At 34.3% G+C, this 12053-nt stretch overlaps 1 protein-coding gene across 1 annotated transcript in view; it reads right to left on the bottom strand.

Annotated features, from left to right (window-relative positions):
* Positions 1 to 12053, bottom strand: part of DCC (DCC netrin 1 receptor) — a 948035-nt gene that overhangs the window by 235415 nt on the left and 700567 nt on the right. The window contains exon 17 of the mRNA XM_028479946.1: positions 10113 to 10223. Within this exon, the coding sequence (XP_028335747.1) occupies positions 10113 to 10223 (111 nt within the window). The remainder of the gene's footprint in view (positions 1 to 10112; positions 10224 to 12053) is intronic.

The following is a 12053-nucleotide window of genomic DNA, read 5'->3' as shown; positions in this document are numbered from 1 at the left end:
TACTCCAGCTTTCTTTTGATTTCCATTTGCATGGAATATCTTTTTCCATCCCCTCACTTTCAGTCTGTATGTGTCCCCAGGTCTGAAGTGGGTCTCTTGTAGACAGCATATATATGGGTCTTGTTTTTGTATCCATTCAGCATGCCTGTGTCTTTTGGTTGGAACATGTAATCCATTTACATTTAAGGTAATTATCGATATGTATGTTCCTATGACTACTGTCTTAATTATTTTGGGTTTGTTTTTTTAGGTCCTTTTCTTCTCTTGTGTTTCCCACTTAGAGAAGTTCCTTTAGCATTTGTTGTAAAGCTGGTTTGGTGGTGCTGAATTCTCTTAACTTTTGCTTGTCTGTCGAGCTTTTGATTTCTCCATCGAATCTGAATGAGATCCTTGCCGGGTAGAGTAATCTTTATTGTAGTTTCTTCCCTTTCATCAGTTTAAGTATATCATGCCACCCCCTTCTGGCTCTGCTGAGAAATCAGCTGTTAACCTTATGGGAGTTCCCTAGTATGTTATTTGTCATTTCTCCCTTGCTGCTTTCAATAATTTTTCTTTGTCTTTAATTTTTGCCAATTTGATTACTACGTATCTCGGCGTGTTTCTCCTTGGGTTTATCCTGTATGAGACTGTCTGTGCTTCCTGGACTTGGGTGGCTATTTCCTTTCCCATGTTAGGGAAGTTTTCAATTATAATCTATTCAAATATTCTCTCGGGTCCTTTCTCTCTCTCTTCTCCTTCTGGGAACCCTATAATGCAAGTGTCGGTACGTTTAATGTTGTCCCAGAGGTCTCTTAGGCTGTCTTCATTTCTTTTCATTCTCTTTTCTTTATTCTGTTCTGCAGCAGTTAATTCCATCATTTTGTCTTCCAGGTCACTTACCTGTTCTTCTGCCTCTGTTATTCTGCTATTGATTCCTTCTAGTGTAGGTTTCATTTCAGTTACTGTATTGTTCATCTCTGTTTGTTTGTTCTTTAATTCTTCTAGGTCTTTGTTAAACATTTCTTGCATCTTCTCGATCTTTGCCGCCATTGTTTTTCTGAGGTCCTGGATCATCTTTACTATCGTTATTCTGAAATCCTTTTCTGGAAGGTTGCCTATCTCCACTTCATTCATTTGTTTTTCGGGGTTTTTATCTTGTTCCTTCATCTGGTACATAACCCTTTGCTGGATGAGGCTATCTCTTCCTTCCTTTTTCTTACAATTCTCAGAGAGATGTGTTAAAATCTCTGAATATAACATTGGTCCATATATGTAACTTCCAGTTTACAAAAATACAGAAAATAGAAGAACAAGTTAAATAATACCACAGGAAATAATTTGAGAAAAACAAACATTAGGACTGTTCAAGTAGAGGAAAAAAGCACAGTTTTTTAAATAAGTCAGAGTAAGAAAAAGGGATTGTGTTAGATTAAGAGAATTATGGGATATAAAAACTATATGCAGTGTTTCATTATAATATATATTTTGTGTACATATGTATGAATGTATGTATTCTTATATATGTATAAAGACAGAAATTAAAGATATGTATTAGGGTGTTCTGTGATAATATGATAATCTTTGGGTGGTGAGGCTTGTGTTGGTTTGTTGTCTACATTTTCTACCTATAATACTACATATTTACTGCTTCTGTAACAAAAGAGTATTCAAATGTTATGGTGGGTTTCTAAATTTGTTGATAAAGATCTGTCAAGATTTGCTTAAATAGTACAAATGTATGTTTTATAAAGCCATATCTTTAAAATTATTACATATTTCTTTAACAATTTACATATTTCTATAAGTCAATCCTTTTATCATTGAGAAGTAACCCTCTATCCCAAAAGATGTTTTTGGCCTTTAGAAAGTTACCAAAGATAAACCTACGTTTGTTTGCTGTTAGAATGATTAGTATTTTTACCCCATCCCTTTACTTCCAGTTTTTTCATATCTTCATATTTTATGTGTGTTGATTATAAGTATCATAGATCTTGATGTTTTAAAAATCCCATTTAATAATCTATCCTTTAAGTAGTGAGTTTAATCCATTTATATTTATTCTTATTACTATATGAGGATCTATTTATATCATTTTATTATGCACTTATAATTTCCTACTTACCCATAACAAATTATTAGTTTTCTTCTTTATGATTTTGTTTGAATGGGCTAAAGACCCCCCCACACACACACCATTATTTTTTCTCCTCTACTAAGAAATTATACACTCTGTGTCCTCCTGGTTGTAATATTTTCAATTTTGAGATCACATATAACTTGGAATCTAGAGTTAATTATATCTTTGCTTTTCACAAGAACAACATTAAAGAAAAATCTCAAAACTGTTTAATCTTCATGATCTCCTCTCCTTTACCACCTTATTTTTGTCAACTTTTTAAAACTCTACAAAATACTATACTTTTTGTCTTATAAAGTCATAATTTGTTCAGATATACTCATATATTACATTATTTTGCTTATCACTTTCTCTAATCATCCTTCTAGTGATTTTCTTTCTATCTTTCTTTACAAAGTACACCCTTTACAAAAAAGATGGTGGTGATAAATTCTGTTTTCTTATGTGAAAGGTGTTTATGTCTCTCCTTTCCTTGAATAATTATTTAGTTGGATATACAATTTGGGGATGATGGTAATTTTTTTATCAGCACCTTGCAGATATTTCATTGTTTTCTGGTTTGTTACTATTGGGAATACTTCATCAATATACTTGTAGTTCCTGAATAAGTAATATCTCTCTGGGGCATTTCAAGCTCTTCTTTTTGTCTTTTACTTTGTATCTTTTTTCTTTATCAATGCATCAAAGCTAAAGCATTATTCCTGAGTCTGATAATCCATGTATTTCATCAATTCTGGAAAATTCTCACTTCTTATCTCTTCAAAAATTATTCCTCCCCCATTCTTTATTTTCTTTTGGGATTATGACTGATGCATGCTAAATTTTCTCATTCCATGTTTTATGTCTCTAAAATTTTCTCTTTTTTTCTATCACTGTGTGTTAATTTTGTCTTCAGTTATGTTTAAAGTATTATGTAACACATTCAGTGACATTTCATTTCAGTGACTATATACTTTTCATGTTCAAAGTTTTTATTTTGTTCTAAGCATTTAAATAAATTCTCAAATCTGGATTGGCCTTTTGAATTTTTTTTGGAAAACATCTTGTTTACATACTTTGAGTGTTAAGTGTTGCATGTTTCAGATCTGAAGTTTCATGACTTGAATATTGGTAGTTATCAATATAAAATTATTCACCAATTTCATGTATGTATGTATGAATATGTGTATGCATGTATTTTCATCACCTCCCTGGAATCCTGTCAATTTGTTAGCCTGATAATTCTTTGCCCAATTTTCTTGTTTAATATTTTTCCTTTGTCTTAAAAGTATACAATTTAACTTTGTTTTTAACAAGATCTAAGTCTTTCCTTTAAAAAATAGGTAAATTCATTTTTGTTCAATTTTAGAATTTCTCTCATCTAGAAGTATTTTTGATTTTTTCCTTTCTAATTACTTTATTTTGGTATGTAAAGTTTTATTTATTTTTATTTCTCTAGAGATTTAGAAAATACATATTTTTAAATGTTTTTACAAAAGCAAATCTTGACTGGATATACAATTTGGCGTGGTGTTTATCTTCCATCAAATCACAGACAATTTAGGGCTTTAGCTTATGTTTTTAGATATCTATTAGGTAAGTCTGTCATCATAGAACATGCTGTTTATCTCTGATTCTTGCTGAAATAAAACTTTTGCTAAATGTTCAGACTCTGTGGAGTTCCAGATTTTTGAGCCTCTCATTTCAGTAATATTATTTTTCCCTTTTCTTGTCCTACTTTCAAGTGTACTGCTCATTTTTTTCATACCTTTTGGCCTCAAATGATGTTAACATGAAACCAAAAGAAAACACAAACTGGTTTATCTCATTTTATACAATTTTTATTTTGGTATAATTATACTTAATCTTTGTCAATGATTGAAATGAGACAAACAAAAAAAATTTTTTTTCTTCTGGCAGTTGTATTAATTTCCTATTGCTACTATACTTGGTGTATTAAATTACCACAAGCTTAGTGGCTTAAAACAGCATAAATTTATTATGTTACATTTCTGGAGGTCAGAACTCCAATATCTGTTTCAGTGAGCTAAAATCAAGGTATCAGCAGGGCCTAACTCTTTCTTGAGGCTCTAAGGGACCATGTGTTTTCTTGCTTTTTTCGAACTTCCTTGGCTCATGCCCCACGTCACTCCAACCTGCTTCTGCTGTCACACCTCCTGTCATTCTGAGCTTCCTACCTCCCTCTTCTAAAAACACTTTTGAATCCATTTGGTCCACCTAGATAATCCAGGATAATTGCCCATCTCACACACCTTAATTTAATCACATCTGCAAAGTCTCTCACTCACAGATCCCAGGGATTAGGATGTGGACATTTTGGGGGGCCATTATTCAGCCTACCACAACTCTTCCATGTATTCTTTTCTCCTTCCTTCCTCCCTTCTTTCTCTCCCTTCTTCCTTTCTTTTTCTATTCTTCAATTTCTTTCAGTTAGTCAAAAACTTATTTTTCTCATTTCTCCTTCTTCTGCCTAGAGATTTTCCACTTGTCAGAGTCTATTTTTTGAATGAATATGACATTTTTAATATGCAATGTTTCTTCTTTCTGGGTGGAGTCATCATCTTAGATTTTACCATCATTCTTAAAATAAACTTTAATGTGTTCCTTCTCAAAGCCATATGCCCAGCGAGTATCACATATCATGCAGATTCCAAAAGTCAGAAGTTTTTTTGTGGTTCACTTCTCAAATGAAATGAATTTGCAGTAATTCCACTTTACCATTACCAAACAGGCTAATAGGGCTAATTATCTATTTCCTGGGGTCAGGAAATTAGAACCTGTTCTTAGATTCACAGTTTTTGCTTACATCACTCTTGTATTTTCAGGAGTCTCTGCATTGCTGATTTTTGTTAGCCAAGCTCCTCCATTTTAGGGTAGAGGTTGAATTTTAAATTATATCATTATTGATTTGTATAACAATTTCTACTTGTTTACTTTAATTTTTTTTTTAAAGCAGCACAAATGGATGTCCAACCTCAATTTCCTGGAGGATGCCTTGCCGACCTTCATCATAAATTCCTTCATATCCTTATGCAAGACATTTACATAAGAACTTTGGGGAATTCTAATGATTTTGTTTTTTTACGCTGAAATTTTGAGGCACAAAATAAATATTTTAAAACTTCCCAGCTGTTAGTAATAGCAAACATGCTTTCAGGGAACCCTGAACAAAAACAGTGAGGTTTGGCTCTATAATTAACAAAACATCCTAATTAAAAGGGTAGTCCATAAGGAATTGGAGTATTTCTCCAAGTTACTGTAGATCTTCACACTGCTTAAGTCAAACAGAGAAGGCAAGAGAAATTACAGAAGTCACAGAAGGAGAGGGAATTCCTTTCATTGCTTTCAGTTATCTGTACAAACCACTGCTTCTGTTTAGCTGACTTGCAAGGCTCAAAGTTACCACCCTAATGAGTAGAGCACACCTTCTGAGTTCACAAGGTGACTTAAAGGCAAAGGGAGAAAGTTAGGCAACACCATGCACCTAGAAGGGCCAACACTGGGTTTCCCATCCAATGTAGATTTCTCAGGCTACAGCAAAGAATGCCTCCCATTTCAAGTGGTTTTCAAAAGGATTGCTTCCTCCTTATCCAAAAACTTAAAGGAAATCAAAGCCATTCTACATGGAAATCTGACTTTGGAATGCTTAGCCATGAAAGCTCTGGTAGAAGTCATCTAAATCTCATTTTATAATTTAAACATTTACTTGAATAAGTTAAAATGAGATGACTATTTAAAGAAAACTTCTGTAGCTTAAATATATGTATATATTTATTCTATAGATTCTATATTCTATATTATTTCTATATTTCCATATAGAAAGAGAGCAAGCTATTAGGCTGAGTATTCTCTTGGCGCTACTAGTGACCACTTCTGAGCTTGTCCATTCATCCGAATATTAATTCGTATCAAGGGTTATACCTTCTACTATTTCGGTGATGTAGTCAAAAGAAAAAAAAAACAGGAGGAAGGAAGAGGAATTAAAATCAGTTTCAGGGAGTTGCTCAGTGAAAAGAGATCATGGGTCCAGAAATTGAGAAAGCCTTAGGACCAAATATGTCTGGTCCTATTAATTTAGTACAGTTAGTAAAATCAGTGCTTTACAAAGCAAGTGAAACACATCTGTCCCACATTCCTATAGTTAAATACCCTGAAATGGCTATTAGTTTCCATTATGTTTTAAATGTATACTATCTTAAATCATAAACTATAACAGCATTATGTGCAAGAAGTATGAACGGTACTAGGTTTCTTCTATTAATTTTTCATTTACCTTTTGTCAGATTGCTAATGTACATCTTATGATCAAGGACAAGAACTGTGTAAACAATTATAATCCAAATGAAGAAGTGGAAGAATGAGAGAAGAGGCAGTATTTGAAATGTGCTGAAATGTGTTAACCAGCTGCTAAAGGAGTACCATTTGGATGAGGGAGGATGAATTCTGAACTAATAGTGGTAGAAATGATTTTTCTTAAGGTATTCACTTTGAAAAATGTCGACTATGCTGTCCTACACACCCTTCCCTGTAATCCTAGCCATAAGTTCCCTTTCCCTGAAGTTTCTAGTTTAAGTACTATTTGTTTTCATGATGCCTCTTCAATCAGTGCAGCCATTAACTGTTAGTGCCTCAAGAGAGCTGTTCATTTTTCACATTTGTACTCCCTGTTTACTTGGCACATCATAACTGCTTAATCAATACTCAAATAAGGAAAAAAGTCAGGAGGGATGCTGCATGCAGAAGAGAGATATTATTAAGCTAAAAACATGGTATAGTTCAAACATCCAGTGAAACAGCATTTATTAAGACACTATTCATGAGCTCGGCATAGAGGTTCTTGATTAGAATAGATGCATGAAACGGATTCTACTTAGATCACATAGATACGAAAAGAATGCAGTTAAGTGGAAGTTTTGTGCCAACCCAGGAGCTGTGATTTTACATTTTGGTTCCACTTACAATGTGAGTCATTCAGAGTGAGGAGAACACGTAAGTCAAGTGGAACATCCTATTCATCCTGGATATTTTATAGGACCTTCAGCACCTCCATTCCATTTATTTTCACTCCTTCCGGTAAGGGATATAGTCCCTTAAGTTTGGGTAAATGATATGACCTCATTTCTTAGAATCTTTTGCCTTGAATCACTGTGCTTTTATTGTCATTGGGTCAGTTCTAAAGGATTCGTGGGGACTTTGCTTTGATAACCTGTACTGGGCATTGACTCACCCAACCCGGTCTTAAGTGTCAGCTCCACAGTTACCAGCAGAGTGACTGAATCAAGTTGGTTTAATTTTCTTAGCTTAAGTTACTGTTCTTTAAAAGTAAGGATAACAATATATACTCCACATGTATAGATGAGAGTATAAAACACAAGTATATAAACTTCAAAAGTTATTTCTCAAGTAAAATAGAAAAATGAAGTATTCCTACAGCGTATCCTAACCATCCTTTTATTGTTTAAATAAGACAGATCATGTCCTCATGACTTCAGGCCCAGCTATCCTGGCCTCCTTGTCATACTTCAACCACCAACTGGGCTTCAATCTCTGGATGTCTCTTCTTGCTATTCCTTCTGAACCAAGGGCTCTTGTCTGACCTATTTGCATGGCTGTCTCCCTCACTTTCTCAAAGTCTGTGCTCATATTTTGCCTAATCTGAGAAATCTTCTCAACCCCCTATATAAAAGAGTACTCCCTAATCATATGTTATTCCTTCTACCACACTTTATTTTCTTCTGATAATTTATCACTATCTATCTCTACCTCAATAAAATTTATACTCTTTGAGAGTAGGGACTTTGTTTATTGCTTTTTCCCTAGTACCTAAAATAATGCCTGGTATATAAAATTTTTCCAGAAAAATTACATGTTGAATAAATGACTACATGAATTCAAGTTCCCTAACCTATTAATGAAGGGTGTATGTTTTGCAAAGTGTGAATTTGTGCAGCTCCACTTCTCGATTTACCTTATCTAAGACAAGTTAAATAACATTTTCTAAGCCCCAAGTTACTTTACTTTAGGGTTTACTTTAGGGTTATCCTAACTGAGTTGGCCCATGTCTGCCTACTTCTAAAACATTTGTTGTGCTTTAGCCAGACTAGTCTCTTCAAAATGCAAACATAATTGTCAGTATTTTAAAAAATTATTTCATGACTTGCTTAGGATTTATTTCATGACTTGCTTAGGATAAAGCGGGTTATGGCTTTAATGAGATTCTTAGGACAAAGTTCAAAATCCTTAATATGGTCTTGCCAGATTTAGAACATTCCTGTCTTGCAAAAGTAACTGCATGCCATCTCTGTGTTTCAGCCTTGATGGTCTTTATTTTGGGTCCCTAGCAGCACCGTGATCTATCTTGACTTCAAACATGCATTTACCTTGCCCTCTACTTCTCCTCCTCAATTTCTAATGTATGTTTTTGCATAGCTAATTCTTGTTCATCCTTCAGGTTTCATTTAGATGTAAATCTTCTCTACATCTGTCTCTTTGCCTATCTATCTGTCTTCCTATCTTTCTATTTAGCCATGCATCCTATGTTGAACCATAGGATATGGCCAATATTCAACCAGGTTTGTATTATAACATTGGTAATTTCCTATGACTTCACTTAGAATGTTTGTCTTTCTAAGCTCCACAAGGAAAAAAAAATCATGTCTTTCTTATTTATTATTATATCCTCAGAGCTAAGCACAATGCCTGATGTTTAGCAAATTTTCTATAAATTTTCTTTCAATTAATGTGCTATCACATGGCAGTGATTATCATTACTGTCAAAATAGTGTATGTTGATTGTTTTACTGCCACCATAATCATGTTGTAAACCCAAATCTGTGACTATATTAAAATCATGTATGGCAGTGAGTTCTTTAGAAAGGGAAGAAGGGAAAGATCAAGAAGGAAGAAAATTAAAAGAAGGAGTTTAAGGAAGAGAAAGGGAGGACGGATTTGAGGAGTGGTCATGGAGAGAAGAGAGGGAGAGAGAAAAAGGAGAGGAAAAGAAAGAGATACAGAATTTTCACCTTCCAGTAACTTGAATATTTTCAGGTCTATCAGTGAAGAAGAAGTGAATTCCATTGCCAGTTATATAGGCAGCCATCTTGAGTCATCACATTTTCAATACACATGTGTTTATTCTTTCAGCTACTTTTTTCTTGGTCCCAGTTTGAATCACCTAGCTTTAAGTTTACTGATCATAACTTACCTCTTTTCAAGTATCTTTCATTTTTATTAATTTCTACTTTGCTCATTTGTAACTCTAATTCTCTAGGGTATATTTTTGCTTTGTTATTTATATTATTTATATTTCTGCTTATTTTTATTATTCACTTTTTTTTTGTTGCTTCCATTAACCCTTTCTCTTGAATTGTATTTTTGTATTTAGTCATGATGCTTTTTATTTCAAGAAGTATTTCTCAACTGATAATTTTGAAGATGTTGTTATATTTAATGTAGTGACAAGTGACTTTTATATGAATCTCAATATCTCATCCACAAGTATTTCAGACAACTATCAATTAAGCAAATAAGGCAGATTGTCCTTTATACAAAAAATAAGTGTCAAATATTAATGACCATATCATAAACGTGTCAAAAATACATATTGCTGTTTTGCAGAAGCACCATAAAAGAGCCAGAGAAGCTATGTAAAGTAGTTATGTTTTATGATTATTATCAGAAATTGCAGCCATTCCTGTGAAGAAAATGGTTAAGGTCAATTATTCAAAGTAAAATAAATAGAAAAAAGATCATTTTAAATTATTTTCAAAAAAATAATTTGTTATGAAGACTATAATTTATTTATATTTATATGCCATTGCTGAAGACTCTGTATTCATTCAGCATTTTTTTCTTTGTTTTTGTTTTGCATCTAAAAATTTAAGAAGAATAAGTATCCCCAGTGTTGAAGTTTATCAATTTTTTTAAGGTATCCTTTGAAGCTGAAGTAACGAAGAAGACAGAAATCAGAGTGACAGTGACTGGGGAAAGGTCTTACCATCTAGATCATTCTCCGGAGTCTCTGCTGTGTACCAGTTGGAAGGTGGTCCGGTGCCATTGACTGTCATGGCTGACACTTGAAAACTGTACTGACTTCCTTTCTCCAGTCCTGTGAAAGAATTTTCCCCAGAAGAAAAAAAAAAAAGAAAAAACTTACTGAAAACAAGTATTTCTGGTGGGTTTTTAAAGTTTTAGCAAAATTTTAACAACAGCAGACACGCTTTACATTGTTTGTGATTGTTCTGGTAATTATTATTTTAGCCAAAAGGGTTGGAAGATTACAGCAAGAAATCAAATTATTTTTCATATATCCTCATTTTTTTTTCCAGTTTACAAAAATGTAACCCTGAAAATAGCCTCAGGGCAGAGGCAGAATAAAAAATATGAACGATGAAGAAATAATCAAAAATAGCAAGGATCATTTTTCCTCACAGTTCAGCAGAGGCCTGCCTATAAATCAAGAAGAGTCAATCTAAAAATTTATGCTCCATCATTCATTCAAGGTCAGTGATTATGTTCCCTTTGGGCCAAGAAAGAAAACTCCAAAGCCACTGTACTTCAGCAGAAAAACTAGGTCTTTGTCTCTCGAAAACATCACAAGACATAGTTCGTTTTGCATTAGCTTCCATACTAGAGCATGAAGAAAGTCTATCTCTATGATAATTTGGACATACATTATAGGACACAGTGATGACCTTAGAGCTGATTTTCCAGTACACAGAGAGTATAGGTAGACAAGAGAGACCCTGTGTATCATGAGTGTGATACGTGTAAATTTTTAATGTAAACAATTTTCCTTTTAACTGAATCTCAATGTTGCTCATTAACATGGAAAATTATTGTAAAACACATGATGCTTGTCAAAAGACCATATGACTTTTTTGAGACACTGAGGATTCAGTTTAAACTGACAAGTTCTTAAACTTCAATGAGTTGAACAACACTGATAAAAAATAAAATAACACCTCCCTGTTTTGTCCATTAATTTGAAATGCCATGAACATTTGGAGCCAAGGAAAAGTCATAAATAAAACTATTAGAGAAATGATGCTTCTATCAAGTACAAAGTTATGTACTTGTATATTTTGCATAGGAAGATGAGTAAATCTTGGTACTGAGAAGAATTCTAACTTACTATTAATAGGAGATGGTGTTTTACATGATGGTTAGAAAGGACTTGTTAATGTCGAAGGGCAGTTGTCTTCAATAACTAGTTGTTGGGGAAGCTAGTAAAATAGTCTTGTTCAGGCTTCAGAGACAGAAGTTGGCCTCTGACCAACCTGTGACCCTACCTGGACTGCACGCCTGCTTGCTCACCTAACAAATGCTGCTAGCAAATCAAACGGCGTTTACGATAAGAGAGGGAGTGGGTCTTGGAATTTCTTGAGCCCTGGGGACCTGGCCAGTCACCTGGGGTCTGAAAAATCCTGTGACCCCCCCCCATGGTGAAAACAACAGCATTGTTAAAGTGAATCCAGAGCTGCATTTTTGCATGCAAACTGATTATATGAGTTTGTGGCCTGTGATTATAAGCAGGAACCCCCAGAACTACAACTTGAAGTCTCACCCATGGGGTGGCCGCACTGCCTGGAACGCTTCCCCAATTGGGGCTCCAGATTGCTGTTACTCAGGACTTCCCAGCTGCTGCTACTTGGATCTGGAAGTAGGTGTCGGCCCAGTTCGGTGATGTATGCTCTATTATATACTTTGTTAATATTCTTATTCCTTTCCTTCCAATAATTGTATATTGAAATTGATATAATTCCTTCTAATGATTGTATATTGAAATTAAATTAAATCACCTTCTATTACCTTTTTTTTTTTTTTTTTTTTTGCGGTACACGGGCCTCTCACTGCTGTGGCCTCTCCCGTTGCGGAGCACAGGCTCCGGACGCGCAGGCTCAGTGGCCATGGCTCACGGGCCCAGCCGCTCCGTGGC

Source organism: Physeter macrocephalus, chromosome 19 (assembly GCF_002837175.3).
Source record: "Physeter macrocephalus isolate SW-GA chromosome 19, ASM283717v5, whole genome shotgun sequence".
NCBI classification, from domain to species: domain Eukaryota; kingdom Metazoa; phylum Chordata; class Mammalia; order Artiodactyla; family Physeteridae; genus Physeter; species Physeter macrocephalus.
Note: the sequence above shows the minus strand (reverse complement) of the source record. Positions and strands in the feature narration are given on the sequence as shown.